Below are 15,992 nucleotides of genomic sequence, written 5' to 3' on the forward strand. Positions count from 1 at the left end.
AAATTAGAGTAGGTTGTGTGAGGGTGTGTGTGTGTGCACTCATGCACATGCATGTTGTAGCTGTCAGGTATGTGATGAGTAGACATGAGGGTGAGGAAAGGTATTTCCGCTCAGAGGTGATTGGTGTCCTCTGGGATTCACTGGAAGTGGGAGAATGTGTGTCTTACGTTTAGCTGAAAGAATGTGTTAAGTTTAGCTGAAAGTGTGTGTGTGTGTGTCTGTGTGTGTGTATATGTGTGTTGATTGGGTGACAGTGAGTGTTGGCGTGTGTCTCTCTGATGTGTTCGGTTATCAGGTGTCCTGTCAGATTGTCGCACCCTGAGTAGAAGTGACTAATACACAGGTTGTAGCACTGAAACAAAAAACCTCATGACTCAATTAGCTCTATTCTCTTTCTTTGAATGGAGGGACACCATCTCTGTGTGTCACACATTTAGTGACAAGGACACTATGAGATCCAGGTTTGTTATCCAATACACACACACACACACACACACACACACACACACACACACACACACACACACACACACACACACAGATGCATCATGCCCATGCTCGTGCCCCCTCGGATTTGTCCTGTTTAAAAATGTTTTGTTGTTTCTCTGTAATACTACTAGCCACCTCACAATTTCATGAAGTTGGCTTTAACTAGCCCAGATAGGTTCCCAATCTCCCAACCTCATAAGTAGCTACTAAGAAGCTTTTACCAAGATTTTAGCAGAGATGCAGGGAAGCACATTTAATTTATTTAATAAGAACCATCAGTTAGGAGTATACAGACAACTCAAGAGGTATATTTAGATATGCAGAAAAATATACATATACAGTACCAGTCAAAGGTTTGGACACACCTACTCTTCAAGGGCTTTTTTTAATTTTACTATTTTCTACATTGTAGAATAATAGTGAAGACATCAAAACTATGAAATAACACATATGGAATCATGTAGTAACCAAAAAAGTGTTAAACAAATCAAAATAAATGGTATATTTGAGATTCTTCAAAGTAGCCACCCGTTGCCTTGATGACAGCTTTGCACACTCTTGGCATTCTCTCAACTAGCTTCGTGAGGTAGTCACCTGGAATGCATTTCAATGTGCCTTGTTAAAAATGTATTTGTGGAATTTCTTTCCTTCTTAATGCGTTTGAGCCAATCAGTTGTGTTGTGACAAGGTAGGGGTAGTATACAGAAGATAGCCCTATTTGGTAAAAGTCCATATGTGTTATGGTTTTGATGTCTTCACTATTATTCTACAATGTAGAAAATAGTAAAATAATGAAAAACCCTTGAATGAGTAGGTGTGTCCAAAATGTTGACTGGTACTATATATACTGCTCAAAAAAATAAAGGGAACACTTAAACAACACAATGTAACTCCAAGTCAATCACACTTCTGTGAAATCAAACTGTCCACTTAGGAAGCAACACTGATTGACAATAAATTTCACATGCTGTTGTGCAAATGGAATAGACAACAGGTGGAAATTATAGGCAATAAGCAAGACACCCCCAATAAAGGAGTGGTTCTGCAGGTGGAGACCACAGAGCACTTCTCAGTTCCTATGCTTCCTGGCTGATGTTTTGGTCACTTTTGAATGCTGGCGGTGCTTTCACTCTAGTGGTAGCATGAGACAGAGTCTACAACCCACACAAGTGGCTCAGGTAGTGCAGCTCATCCAGGATGGCACATCAATGCGAGCTGTGGCAAGAAGGTTTGCTGTGTCTGTCAGCGTAGTGTCCAGAGCATGGAGGCGCTACCAGGAGACAGGCCAGTACATCAGGAGACATGGAGGAGGCCGTAGGAGGGCAACAACCCAGCAGCAGGACCGCTACCTCCGCCTTTGTGCAAGGAGGAGCAGGAGAAGCACTGCCAGAGCCCTGCAAAATGACCTCCAGCAGGCCACAAATGTGCATGTGTCTGCTCAAACGGTCAGAAACAGACTCCATGAGGGTGGTATGAGGGCCCGACGTCCACAGGTGGGGGTTGTGCTTACAGCCCAACACCATGCAGGATGTTTGGCATTTGCCAGAGAACACCAAGATTGGCAAATTCGCCACTGGCGCCCTGTGCTCTTCACGGATGAAAGCAGGTTCACACTGAGCACGTGACAGACGTGACAGAGTCTGGAGACGCCGTGGAGAACGTTCTGCTGCCTGCAACATCCTCCAGCATGACCGGTTTGGCGGTGGGTCAGTCATGGTGTGGGGTGGCATTTCTTTGGGGGGCCGCACAGCCCTCCATGTGCTCGCCAGAGGTAGCCTGACTGCCATTAGGTACCGAGATGAGATCCTCAGACCCCTTGTGAGACCATATGCTGGTACGGTTGGCCCTGGATTCCTCCTAATGCAAGACAATGCTAGACCTCATGTGGCTGGAGTGTGTCAGCAGTTCCTGCAAGAGGAAGGCATTGATGCTATGGACTGGCCCGCCCGTTCCCCAGACCTGAATCCAATTGAGCACATCTGGGACATCATGTCTCGCTCCATCCACCAACGCCACGTTGCACCACAGACTGTCCAGGAGTTGGCGGGTGCTTTAGTCCAGGTCTGGGAGGAGATCCCTCAGGAGACCATCCGCAACCTCATCAGGAGCATGCCCAGGCATTGTAGGGAGGTCATACAGGCACGTGGAGGCCACACACACTACTGAGCCTCATTTTGACTTGTTTTAAGGACATTACATCAAAGTTGGATCAGCCTGTAGTGTGGTTTTCCACTTTCATTTTGAGTGTGACTCCAAATCCAGACCTCCATGGGTTGATAAATTGGATTTCCATTGATTATTTTTGTGTAATTTTGTTGTCAGCACATTCAACTATGTAAAGAAAAAAGTATTTAATAAGATTATTTAATTCATTCAGATCTAGGATGTGTTGTTTAAGTGTTCCCTTTATTTTTTTGAGCAGTGTATATATATATATATATTTGTTTTCATAGAATTACGCATAATGAGTATAACTCTATTTGCAGGAAAAAGCTGTTTCAGGTGTTTGAAAAAAGAAAAAAAATCTCAACTTTAAGGAAGGGGGTACCCCCCAGCCACCCTTACCTACTTTGTGCCCCCCGAAATTTCTGGGTGCATGACACCAATGCGCACACACACAGACACACAGACACACATACAGTATACACACACAGTTAGCTCTGCGCGGGTGGAGCCTAATTGTGTCTTGAAGGATTTCACCGCCCGAGTCCTGGCGCGCACAACACAACACACACACTTTGCTGTTGAGGGAGATAGAAGTCTCCACGCAATGTGAAGACACGACTTGGACGCCAAAGAGATAATATACGACGAAACGTTAGAGCATTATAAGGCCTACGTGAGTTTGATGGTGTATTTGAATCTTATTAGATATATACCTGCGTTTTAGTGGAAAGTTTGGGATCTCTCGCTCTAAGTGAATGAACTGGGAAAGCACTGTATTACAACTTGGATGAACAGGTTCTCTCCTCACGCCCCGGGACATGTTTTAGCGGTGTTGGGTAGGGAATTATTTTATCATAGAATTAGGTGGCAAATCACCTTCTCGTCTCCACCATGAAGAGCTCAAGAGGTACAGTAGCGACGCCATCTTTCCAGTCCTCTCCAAGGGCTGCGCGGCAGAGCGAGTGGCTGCGGAGCGCTCTGGCCCACCATCACTGCCCCGACCCCGGCGTGGAGAACGAAATAGTGGTCCTGGCCACGGGGATTGACCAGTACCTCCAAGAGGTCTTTCACCACTTGGTTTACCCCAAACAAGACGACGTGGTCTCGGCAGAGGACTTCACTGTGCTTTGCTCAGTGCTGGGGCTTACCGGAGAGGAAAGTGAGACAAGGGATGGAGAGAAGGAAGAGGAGGGAGATGATGAGGACGATCAAGGTATTTGCTCGGGGCTCCCTCCCTCGCTGCCCTTTAGGGACTTCCATTCGCGGCTATGCGGTTATTTCCGCGTCCGAGAGCGCGATGGAACCGGACCGGGGGCCATGCGTCTCCCAGTTACAGAGGAGACAGAGCACATTGAGCGCGAGATCCGGCTTCGGTGGCCACGGGTCAGGCGAAGGAAATGTGTCAGTTTCGACCTCACAAGAGAACAAACCGGGAGGAGGCCCGCGCACAACCGTGAAACGGGTTCATCAGAACTACATCATAAAACAGGTAAGCAAATTGGCTATAGCATATGAACTGGACTCTAAAATGTCTGAACTGTTATGGCTGCAGGTTCAAACTCTGCTGTGCTCCAGCTGCCCTCACCCCTTAATTGCTACACTGTCTGCTGAGCTCACTCATTAGGAAGGAATCCTCATGTGTCATCTCCAATTGAGGACACTAACACCCGTCCATATGAACAATCCTCATCTCTCCCACCTCTAGGCCAGACAGAAACAGAGTGTGTGGCTCTGAGGGAGCTGGTTGAGGACCTGCGCTCTGCTCTACAGGGCAGTGATGCTCGCTGCCTGGCTCTGGAAGTCGCATTACAACGACAGAGGGGCCCAGCCAGGCTTACCATGCACCACTCCAATGTAGCGACTTCAAACACACATACAACCTCAAACATACCAATTCCAAATGCCCAGGGACGAGAGAGGGGTGCACCTAACCCCCCAAAAGAAGTGATCCCAAATCCAAACCCCCAGGGCCGAGGGTGCGGGGTGGGGGAAGAGAGGGTAGCAGGGAGACGGGGCTCTAAAGACCCTATCCTCAGGGAGCTGCAGCTGATTCGCTCCTCACGTGACGGACAGCTGGAGGAGGCAATCAGGTTCAACCAGCGGCTGGAGGAGGAGCTTGGCTGGGCCTATGGGGAGGCTCGCAGGCTGGAGGGGGTGGAGTCTCGTCTACGGCAGGAGAACGCTGAGATCAGGTTGGTTTTGATTGACTGATTTGTTTGTTGATTGGTTGATTGATTAATGGAATGGCTGGTTGATTGGTTTGTTGACTGACTGATTGATTGATTGTCTGATTGACAGGCGGAGAACAGAAGAGGCAAGGGAGGCTCTCAGAGAGGGGCTTAAGAAGGTGAGACTGATCCAGAAACAGGCTCAGAACGTCCCTCAGCTCCAGAACAGAGTCACACAGCTGGAAACAGACATTCAAGAGTACAGGTAGATTATACAACACCCCCGTCCCCAAGTCTAAGCCTGGAGGTCCACCACACTGGCACATAGGGGGCTGAATAAATGGGATTATGTTTGGTTAATATTCAAATCTATATCACATCACTGTAGCCTATATCACCAACAGCAACAACATAGCAACAACCCAGCATTGGTTCTGTCCTCATCACTGCTGATACAGTATATTAACTACATAAACAGCAATGTATTATTAATTGAGGACACATTTATGACTGTGTTGAAATGTAAAGTAGTCATTAGTGGCCCTGCCTCTCTCTGGTAGTGGTATCTGCAGTGGTTTAACAGCTAGGCTAACAGTGAAGCTGTAATGCTCTCAGCACGAAACATAAGAGACCTTTACTACTGTAGTGTACACACTCACCAGCAACACACACATGCACACATACACGAACGTGCACAAACATAGTGATATTTGACACATACTGTGCCTAACCTTTGACCTCTCAGATCACAGTGCACCTGCAGAGGAAGCCACGCCTCACCGCCTCGAGAGCCCATGGACGACACCTGCCTCCAGCGAGCGGTGGAGGGGAGAGCTGCCTCGGACGAGGAAGAGGAAGAGAGGGAGAGGGAGGAGAGGAGGAAGGAGGAGAGGGGGAGGGAGGAAGGACAGTGCTGCCTTTTGGAGGTGAAGAGGCTCATCAACAGACTGCACAACTGTGGTAAAGGGTGAGTGCAGGCCCCCACACACACACACACACACACACACACACACACACCTGTATCTGACTCTCTTCTCCTCTCTAGGTGTCAGAATACAACAGCCCACCACTTGCTACTCTCCCAGAACCTCCTCCTTGACAACCAGAACAATCTCCATGGCGATGACCTCCTCACGATCCCCAGGGGGCGGGGCCGCAGAGGTCACACTTATCAGGAGGAGAGGGAGACCGAGTTAGATAAGGTGAGAGAGAACTAGAGGGGTTCTTAGGGCCAATTCCATTTTTATTTAGCTCCCTCCAAAGAGAAAGAAAAAAGTAAGACTTGGATTTGGTCCTGGAACATATAGAGAACTAGTGGCCAGTGGGAGGCGGTTATAGATACATTTCCTTGTTTACCATATCTGTAGTATGCAGCAGATGGTGTCTGTGAGAGTACTTTAGATACAACTAATACAGTTTTAGCTCTATTCAAGCAGAGTAATGGAAGCCTGTCTGGCACAGCTCACTATCCATTTTTTTTATTGTGTATATATTATTATTTCTTAATTGACTGACTTCTGCTTTTTCTCTCTCTCTCAATTCAATTCCATGAAATTTGCTTTAATGGCATGATGTAACAATGTACATATATTGGCAAAGCTTACTTTGGAGATTTACAATATTAACATCTCTCTCTCTCTCTCTCTCTCTCTCTCTCTCTCTCTCTCCTGTCAGAGGCATGAGGAGGTGGAGGGATTGAGGTTGGAGGTTCAGATGGTGGAGACAGAGAGAGTACGTCTGTCACTTTTGGAGGAGAAACTGACAGACACACTAACACTGCTACTGCAGCTACGCATCAAGGTACACATATACTGTATACACAAGCAAGAACAGTAAACACAAACAGGTCCTTGGAACATTCTGATTGTTTGTTATACCAGCCTTTCTAGTCAAGCCTTTCCCACCCTGACATTTCTCGCTCATCCTCTCTGGGCAGGGTGTCTCTCGTAGGTCTCTGGGGAAGATGCTGATGGACACTCTGGATGTCTGCAGCAAGAGTGGACATAGCCCATCCCATGTGCTGCAGGTGGTCAATGCCTTCTGTGCCCAGCTTTCGTCCAATGAGCTGCTGCGAGATGGGGTAGGAGTGGGAGGGGAAGGTGGCGGGGTAGGAGGAGAGGCACGAGTATCTGTGTCTACAAGCCAGAGACCCTCAAGCACCGCCAAACCCCCTGCTCATCTCCTGTTTAGACAACACACAACCCTTTCTTCTCCCCAAACTCCCCAACTCCCCTCCACAAACACTACATAACTGGTCTACAGCTACAGCACACTCCTAAACCTCCTTCTGATTATGCTACTATACCACTTCCTCTTGTATACCACTTCCTCTTGTATACCACTTCCTCTTGTATACCACGTCCTCTTGTATACCACTTCCTCTTGTATACCACTTCCTCTTGTATATCACGCCCTCTTGTATACCACTTCCTCTTGTATACCACGTCCTCTTGTATATCACGCCCTCTTGTATACCACGCCCTCTTGTATACCACTTCCTCTTGTATAGCACGTCCTCTTGTATACCACGTCCTTTTGTATACCACTTCCTCTTGTATACCACTTCCTCTTGTATACCACTTCCTCTTGTATACCACGTCCTCTTGTATACCACTTCCTCTTGTATACCACGTCCTCTTGTATATCACGTCCTCTTGTATACCACGTCCTCTTGTATACCACTTCCTCTTGTATACCACGTCCTCTTGTATATCACGTCCTCTTATAAAGGTAAAGGGGGGTACCTAGTCAGTTGTCCAACTGAATGTATTCAACTGAAATGTGTCTTCCGCATTTAACCCAACCCCTCTGAATCAGAGGTGCGGGGGGCTGCTTTAATCGACATCAACGTCTTCGGCATATACCACTTCCTCAGGAGTAGGCCTAGCTATGACTGTATATATGAGAGGAAGATACTACAGATACTACTATCTCTGTTGCTCTGGGGCTATAAGAGTCTTTGTCTGTGTACTGCTACAGTGAGGGAAAAAAGTATTTGATCCCCTGCTGATTTTGTACGTTTGCCCACTGACAAAGAAATGATCAGTCTATCATTTTAATGGTAGGTTTATTTGAACAGTGAGAGACAGAATAACAACAAAAAATCCAGAAAAACGCATGTAAAAAATGTTATAAATTGATTTGCATTTTAATGAGGGAAATAAGTATTTGACCCTCTCTCAATCAGAAAGATTTCTGGCTCCAGGTGTCTTTTATACAGGTAACGAGCTGAGATTAGGAGCACACTCTTAAAGGGAGTGCTCCTAATCTCAGTTTGTTACCTGTATAAAAGACACCTGTCCACAGAAGCAATCAATCAATCAGATTCCAAACTCTCCACCATGGCCAAGACCAAAGAGCTCTCCAAGGATGTCAGGGACAAGATTGTAGACCTACACAAGGCTGGAATGGGCTACAAGACCATCGCCAAGCAGCTTGGTGAGAAGGTGACAACAGTTGGTGCAATTATTCGCAAATGGAAGAAACACAAAAGAACTGTCAATCTCCCTCGGCCTGGGGCTCCATGCAAGTTCTCACCTCGTGGAGTTGCAATGATCATGAGAACGGTGAGGAATCAGCCCAGAACTACACGGGACGTTCTTGTCAATGATCTCAAGGCAGCTGGGACCATAGTCACTAAGAAAACAATTGGTAACACACTACGCCGTGAAGGACTGAAATCCTGCAGCGCCCGCAAGGTCCCCCTGCTCAAGAAAGCACATATACATGCCCGTCTGAAGTTTGCCAATGAACATCTGAATGATTCAGAGGACAACTGGGTGAAAGTGTTGTGGTCAGATGAGACCAAAATGGAGCTCTTTGGCATCAACTCAACTCGCCATGTTTGGAGGAGGAGGAATGCTGCCTATGACCCCAAGAACAACATCCCCACCGTCAAACATGGAGGTGGAAACATGCTTTGGGGGTGTTTTTCTGCTAAGGGGACAGGACAACTTCACCGCATCAAAGGGACGATGGACGGGGCCATGTACCGTCAAATCTTGGGTGAGAACCTCCTTCCCTCAGCCAGGGCATTGAAAATGGGTCGTGGATGGGTATTCCAGCATGACAATGACCCAAAACACACAGCCAAGGCAACAAAGGAGTGGCTCAAGAAGAAGCACATTAAGGTCCTGGAGTAGCCTAGCCAGTCTCCAGACCTTAATCCCATAGAAAATCTGTGGAGGGAGCTGAAGGTTCGAGTTGCCAAACGTCAGCCTCGAAACCTTAATGACTTGGAGAAGATCTGCAAAGAGGAGTGGGACAAAATCCCTCCTGAGATGTGTGCAAACCTGGTGGCCAACTACAAGAAACGTTTGACCTCTGTGATTGCCAACAAGGGTTTTGCCACCAAGTACTAAGTCATGTTTTGCAGAGGGGTCAAATACTTATTTCCCTCATTAAAATGCAAATCATTTTATAACATTTTTGACATGCGTTTTTCTGGACTGTTTTTGTTGTTATTCTGTCACTCACTGTTCAAATAAACCTACCATTAAAATTATAGACTGATCAATTCTTTGTCAGTGGGCAAACGTACAAAATCAGCAGGGGATCAAATACTTTTTTCCCTCACTGTATGTGTACACAGCAGATTTAGCCTTTCATCTCTGTATTTCTGTTCTGTTGTTTGTTACTAATATGGCACTTATGACACAATCATGATTATTTATGCACATTTATATATTTATACTAATGGGACAAGTTTGATTAGCTATGTATTATGTTTTTGTCTTTCTGTGTCATTTGACATGTTAGTTTAGCTTAAAGCTTTGTAGAGGAGCACACTAGTGTGATGACTGTGTGATGACTGTGTATGTATGTCTTCTGATAGTACATTAGATACACTGCTTACTATACATTAGGTACAGTACTTTATACTCTATTCATGATCAAATCTCTCATTGAGATTACACATCTTTTCACGTGAGGGACCCGGGAGACCTGATTTATAAACATGTAACATTCTAATTATTGCAGTTATTGTAGAGGACTATTAATACATTCATTAATAAAACCTCATAAAATGTGCATATAGTAGTATACTATGTGTTTTTTTCTCTATACAAATGCATATCTACTGCGGTTGATTATAGGGACTCACAACAGGTGTCTTCACAACATTCAGCTTCTACATTGTACTTAGTGCTCAATATGAGCTCAGAGCTCAGACATTTCTATCTCTCATATGACTGTGAGAACCAGGACTCAGGGTGTATGTGTGTCTTTGTTTGTGAAACAGCTGAAAGCACCAAACGTGAGTCTGTGAGCGAAAGAGAGAGGTATAAAGCTACTCTGACCTTTGTATGATATCTGAGCAAGGCCACTCATTGCCCCATATCCATGATACATTTACATTGTATCCTCAGAAAAGCATAACCTCACCTGACACACACACACACACACACACACTTGACATCCAGCTCTTAGGTTCTCTTAATTCAGCTATAGCCCCCCCATACAATCACACACAGTGACTCACAGAAGACTACAGCAATACAGAAGAGTGGTACAAAATAATATAGTCCTTTATTTCCAGCAATTTATAAATTCCTGCAGATTGTGAACCCCACTATAGTTACAGGGTTACAGAGGGGGGACAGCAGGGGGAGCACACAGTTCCAAATACAGTGTATGCGTGTGTGTTTGTAACCAATATATCTGTATGGACATTTTGTGCTAGTAGTGTGTGTGTGTGTGTGTGTGTGTGTGTGTGTCTGGGAGGTGGGGGTGAGGAATGGGGTTATAGAGAAATGATCAGTCCGTTATACCTCTGTGTTGTCTGACCACTAGTCTGTTCTAGTCAGAGCCTTCGGTTTACAATATCCATCTATTCATTTATGTTCTCAATTAAAGGTTCTGGCCTTAGTGATCCCCAACCACTGCAGTCATGCAGCCTCTCTCATAGACTATTTATTCATTCATCACAACATCAAATCAAGCTATATCAGTTATTAATAAAAGCTAATTAGAGAGATTCTACTCTGTGGTGAGCCTAGCTCCTGATTGGTTACTATGTGTTGAGCTTGGCTCCTGATAGGTTAAGGCCTTCTATGTTTGGGTCCCTGCCCGAGGGCAGGGGATGTAAGGTGTGTGAGGTTCATCAGATATTAGACACGCACACTGTTGTTTGTTAGCCTAGGCGCTAATCTACCGCGGCAGCGCTGAAGCTCTACTGGCTGGATACGACACAAAAAAAGGATGAACAAAAAAATTAAATGAGAATCAATTACAAAAACAGCGACACAGAACCGAGACAAAATTAAATGAAAAATAAACACCTTATTTATAGAATAAATATAGTATATACAATTTGCTTTGTGTGCATCTAAAAATAAATAGACAAAGCATTCCTTCCCCCTGAAGAAGTATTGACAACCTCTTATCCGTAGTGGGGCAGAACGCTGGCACAGGTTCAGTAAGACAGCAGAGAGAACCCAGGTTCTAGATCCAGGGTTCCGCTTCAAGAATACAGAGGACAGGTTTTAGAATAGAATCTTGGATACAGGCTCTAGAATCCAGAAGGTATGTCATTCTAGAAAATACAAATTCTAGAATCTAGAAAACACAGGTTCTACATTAGAATCTTGGATACAGGTTCTAGAATCTAGATGAAGCGAATAGTGAACAGCCTCGATCACCATCAGCACTGTCTCATATTCACTCATATGATAATGTCGCCCTCTGGTGCCTGTGTGTGTATATTACAGTACTTTCCAACAGTGACACTATACCCCACTGGGGCTGCCTCAATCATAAACATGACATAATCATTCTCTATGACTAACACATAAGATCACAGAAGGATTAAGAAAAATGATGAAGTTAAAGAATACATCTAATAACGGACACAACTTCCACTTTGTAAAATGTGTCAAACCTAAGAAGGATACATTATATTTTAAAGAGAAGGAAACTTAACTCATAATGCACAAGTTTTGCATATTGATGTTATGTGCCCTGCACATGCACTCTGCTGGCCCCTTAAAACAACATACATTGAACACCAGATAACAAAGCATCAGATGATAACACATGCGTTTCACCATCAAGCTGGGCTCTGCTGCTTACGAGAATTAGAGTGTCTATACTGACAGTATGTAAATGTGGGTAGGATAGGAGGCCGTTTTGAAGCATGGTGTCTATGTGGCAGATATTGTAGGTCAGCTGCACAGTGTGTATGTACAATGCACAACAGACATTACGGAAATGTGGTAGTCAGCATGGACAGGCCTTGAGTTGATTCAACTCAAGAAGATCGCTGACGTTGTTTGTACCATTCGAGAAAGCTTGAGAGAGCGAGAGAGACAGAAAGAGAGCGCGAGATGTTTGCATGATATTCCTAAGCAGGCAATATTGGTTTGACAATTCCTCCCTCAACATCCTGTCTTTCCTCACTAACTAATGAAGCCCATTAAAGCCTTGTAATGAGAACACACCAAACAGGTCTTGTCACTACAGCATTAGGCAACAGCGTGATCAAGTGGACAACTTTCACCACCCTTTAACATATGCTCCCAAGTCCTTGCACTAGATAGGATGTCACCTGGAATGGCCTCTGTCTCAATAAGTGCTCTGTCCCTACCCTCTCTGACCTCCCTCTAGCCTCCCAGTAAGGCCACTCTAACTTCAGGGAATCCAGTGATAAGCAGTGTGTAACCAACAGGCTGCCACAAACAGATGGCCAGCCTGACAAGCAAAGCACAATTTTCTGTCTAAGTGTTTGTGTGAAAACAAAGAAGAAACACATTTAATTGAAGAAATGTCACAATCGTAGCCCTTTAGGAGGATTTAGGGGAGAACAAGGTGTTGAAACCTTGTTATTGAGCATTGAGGCCTCAAGGACCACCAAGGACATGGTTGGCAAGAATTGGGGTTGACTTTAATTCAAGAAACAACCCTCCAACTGAGTGTGAAACATAATGTGGCACCTGACCGTACGATCTGGCACCTCCTTGGTGACCTATGAAACATAATGTGGCACCTGACCGTACGATCTGGCACCTCCTTGGTGACCTATGAAACATAATGTGGCACCTGACCGTACGATCTGGCACCTCCTTGGTGATCTATGAAACATAATGTGGCACCTGACCGTACGATCTGGCACCTCCTTGGTGACCTATGAAACAATGTGGCACCTGACCGTACGATCTGGCACCTCCTTGGTGACCTATGAAACATAATGTGGCACCTGACAGTACGATCTGGCACCTCCTTGGTGACCTATGAAACAATGTGGCACCTGACCGTACGATCTGGCACCTCCTTGGTGACCTATGAAACATAATGTGGCACCTGACAGTACGATCTGGCACCTCCTTGGTGACCTATGAAACATAATGTGGCACCTGACAGTACGATCTGGCACCTCCTTGGTGACCTATGAAACATAATGTGGCACCTGACCGTACGATCTGGCACCTCCTTGGTGACCTATGAAACAATGTGGCACCTGACCGTACGATCTGGCACCTCCTTGGTGACCTATGAAACATAATGTGGCACCTGACCGTACGATCTGGCACCTCCTTGGTGATCTATGAAACATAATGTGGCACCTGACCGTACGATCTGGCACCTCCTTGGTGACCTATGAAACAATGTGGCACCTGACCGTACGATCTGGCACCTCCTTGGTGACCTATGAAACATAATGTGGCACCTGACAGTACGATCTGGCACCTCCTTGGTGACCTATGAAAAATAATGTGGCACCTGACAGTACGATCTGGCACCTCCTTGGTGACCTATGAAACAATGTGGCACCTGACCGTACGATCTGGCACCTCCTTGGTGACCTATGAAACATAATGTGGCACCTGACCGTACGATCTGGCACCTACTTGGTGACCTATGAAACATAATGTGGCACCTGACCGTACAATCTGGCAGGACCTATGTCCATGGACTAGGTTGAGGTTGCCTCTTACCACTGATACAGGGCCTGTTATGTTTTCATCCCTCCCCAATGATTAAGGTTAGGATTTGGGGAGGGTAAACTGATTCTAGATCTGTGCTTAAGGGCAACTTCTACCCAGAGTTGTTAAAACATCCTGTTTCTGTTCAGGTTAGTGTTCAGACATCCTTTGACAGGGCTGGGGTGTTGTTACCTAAGCAGATTCAGGTCTCTACATTCTGGTTCGGGCCCCTGTGGAGCTGCCCCCACAGAATCACTACTCTCAAGGCAAGGCGAATTGAAAGGGTCCCTTAAAAATGTATTAATCTCTTTATACGTATAGCACTTGGTGATTAAGCATTCTAGGCTTGTGTGAGTTTTTTTGCTGTCTGTCTTCATTTCAAGTCTTTAAGATTGATCTCATCTTTACAAATGCTGCCAATGTGACTGGCCCAAGGGAGAATGTCCCCATTGAAAATAATGAGGATTCACCCGTCCAACAGTAAAACAGATATAGATTCATATCAAATTCACTATTAACAATAATAATCATAATCATCGTCATCATAATAACAATAAAAACAATAGTAGTAGAACTCTTATTTAGTCAAATAAAAATAAATGGCATAGTCTGTGACCCAGGGGGAGGGGTTTGAGGGGAGATTGGAGGTCAAGGGGTCAGGGTTGAGGTCTGGGTCTGAAAGTCATTCAGTTGTTGCGATGTCCAGAGGGAGATACTGTACAGTTCAGTTGTTCAGGTTGTTTCCGGTGAGCCGGCATTGATGCTGTGTATGTATGCTGTCCAGGTGTGTGTATTCAGTCTCCCACGTCAGTGTCTCTGTCTCCAATGAGCCAGAGGACATGGAAGCAGAGGGCCAGGAAGCCGGTCCCCAGCAGATCTCCCAGGGCCGTCAGGTAAGGAATAGAGAAGTTATCAGGGTTCATCCCCCTACTCCACATCCAGTGGACCATCCAGTCAGCCAGGTACAACAGGATCAACACCTAGAGACAGAGAGGGAGAGTCGTGAGGGTGTGTGGGGGTGTGAGTGTGTGTGTGTGTGTGTGTGTGTGTGTGTACCTGCAGTAATGCAGCAGCCATGTAGAAGGCTATGAAGATGGATGTTAGCGTGGTGTGTCCTCCCTGCATGGAGTTGATAGTGTAGAGGAAGACCAGGTGACCTGGAGCAACCAGGAGGAAGAGCACCCGTGCCGAACGAGAGTTCACATCTGGGAAAGCGAGAGAGAGAGAAATCAATTAAGTCAATATCAGCCAATATTGTACCTTTTTATAAAACGAATCAATACTCACTGGAACCAAAGAAGGAGGTGCAGGGGGTGGGGCATTTCCTGGGGTTGGGGTCAGGGTCTCCCATGGGGATACCATTCATGTGCAGATAGGTGGAGATTCTACTGGCTTGCACCGCTACCAGGTTACCTCCCACACCTGGCATACACACAATACAGCACACATATGAGACATAGTGTACAGTGCATTCAGAAAGTATTCAGACCCCTTGATTTTTTTCACATTTTGTTACTTTAGAGCCTTATTCAAAAATTGATTAAATAAAACATTTACTCAGTCTACACACAATACCCCATAATGACAAAGTGAAAGGTAACAAGCCTATCTATGACCTTTTTAATCCGTCTCTCCTCTCTCACGCTCTTCTAAATGTACATCAACAACATAGCTCAGGCAGTAGGATGCTCTCTCATCCATTTATATGCAGATGAAACAGTCTTAAACTCAGCTGGCCCCTCCCTGGATTTTGTGTCAAACGCTCTACAACAAAACTTTCTTAGTGTCCAACAAGCTTTCTCTGCCCTTAACCTTGTTCTGAACACCTCCAAAACAAAGGTCATGTGGTTTGATAAGAAGATTGCCCCTCTCCCCACAGGTGTGATTACTACCTCTGAGGGTTTAGAGCTTGAGGTAGTCACCTCATACAAGTACTTGGGAGTATGGCTAGACGGTACACTGTCCTTCTCTCAGCACATATCAAAGCTGCAGGCTAAGGTTAAATCTAGACTTGGTTTCCTCTATTGTAAATCGCTCCTCTTTCACCCCAGCTGTCAAACTAACCCTGATTCAGATGACCATCCTACCCATGCTAGATTACGGAGACATAATTTATAGATCGGCAGGTAAGGGTGCGGCTAGATGTTCTGTAACATTCGGCCATCTACTTTGCCACCAATGCTCTTTAGAGGACACATCACTGCACTCTATACTCCTCTGTAAACTGGTCATCTCTGTATACCTGTCG

At 45.5% G+C, this 15,992-nt stretch overlaps 2 protein-coding genes across 3 annotated transcripts in view; one reads left to right on the top strand and one right to left on the bottom strand.

Annotated features, from left to right (window-relative positions):
• The first annotated feature begins 3,200 nt into the window (after positions 1-3,200).
• Positions 3,201-9,854, top strand: si:ch211-112f3.4 (EF-hand and coiled-coil domain-containing protein 1). The gene is made up of 7 exons (XM_014166951.3): positions 3,201-4,144; positions 4,361-4,847; positions 4,954-5,088; positions 5,569-5,790; positions 5,869-6,025; positions 6,498-6,623; positions 6,760-9,854. Exons 1-7 carry the CDS (start codon positions 3,547-3,549, stop codon positions 7,072-7,074), a joined length of 2,040 nt encoding a protein of 679 aa, XP_014022426.1. The 5' UTR covers positions 3,201-3,546; the 3' UTR covers positions 7,075-9,854.
• A 474-nt stretch (positions 9,855-10,328) lies between these two features.
• LOC106583117 (solute carrier family 41 member 1) overlaps positions 10,329-15,992 on the bottom strand; it is a 67,836-nt gene continuing 62,172 nt past the window's right edge. For both annotated transcript variants that reach the window (XM_014166950.3, XM_014166949.3), the window contains exons 9-11: positions 15,032-15,166; positions 14,801-14,949; positions 10,329-14,724 (exon numbers count right to left, since the gene is read on the bottom strand). In XM_014166950.3, coding sequence (XP_014022425.2) covers positions 14,539-14,724; positions 14,801-14,949; positions 15,032-15,166 — 470 coding nt within the window. In that variant the 3' untranslated portion in view covers positions 10,329-14,538. The remainder of the gene's footprint in view (positions 14,725-14,800; positions 14,950-15,031; positions 15,167-15,992) is intronic.

The sequence above is a fragment of the Salmo salar genome, chromosome 22 (assembly GCF_965601325.2).
Source record: "Salmo salar chromosome 22, fSalSal1, whole genome shotgun sequence".
In the NCBI taxonomy this organism is placed as follows: Eukaryota; Metazoa; Chordata; class Actinopteri; order Salmoniformes; family Salmonidae; genus Salmo; species Salmo salar.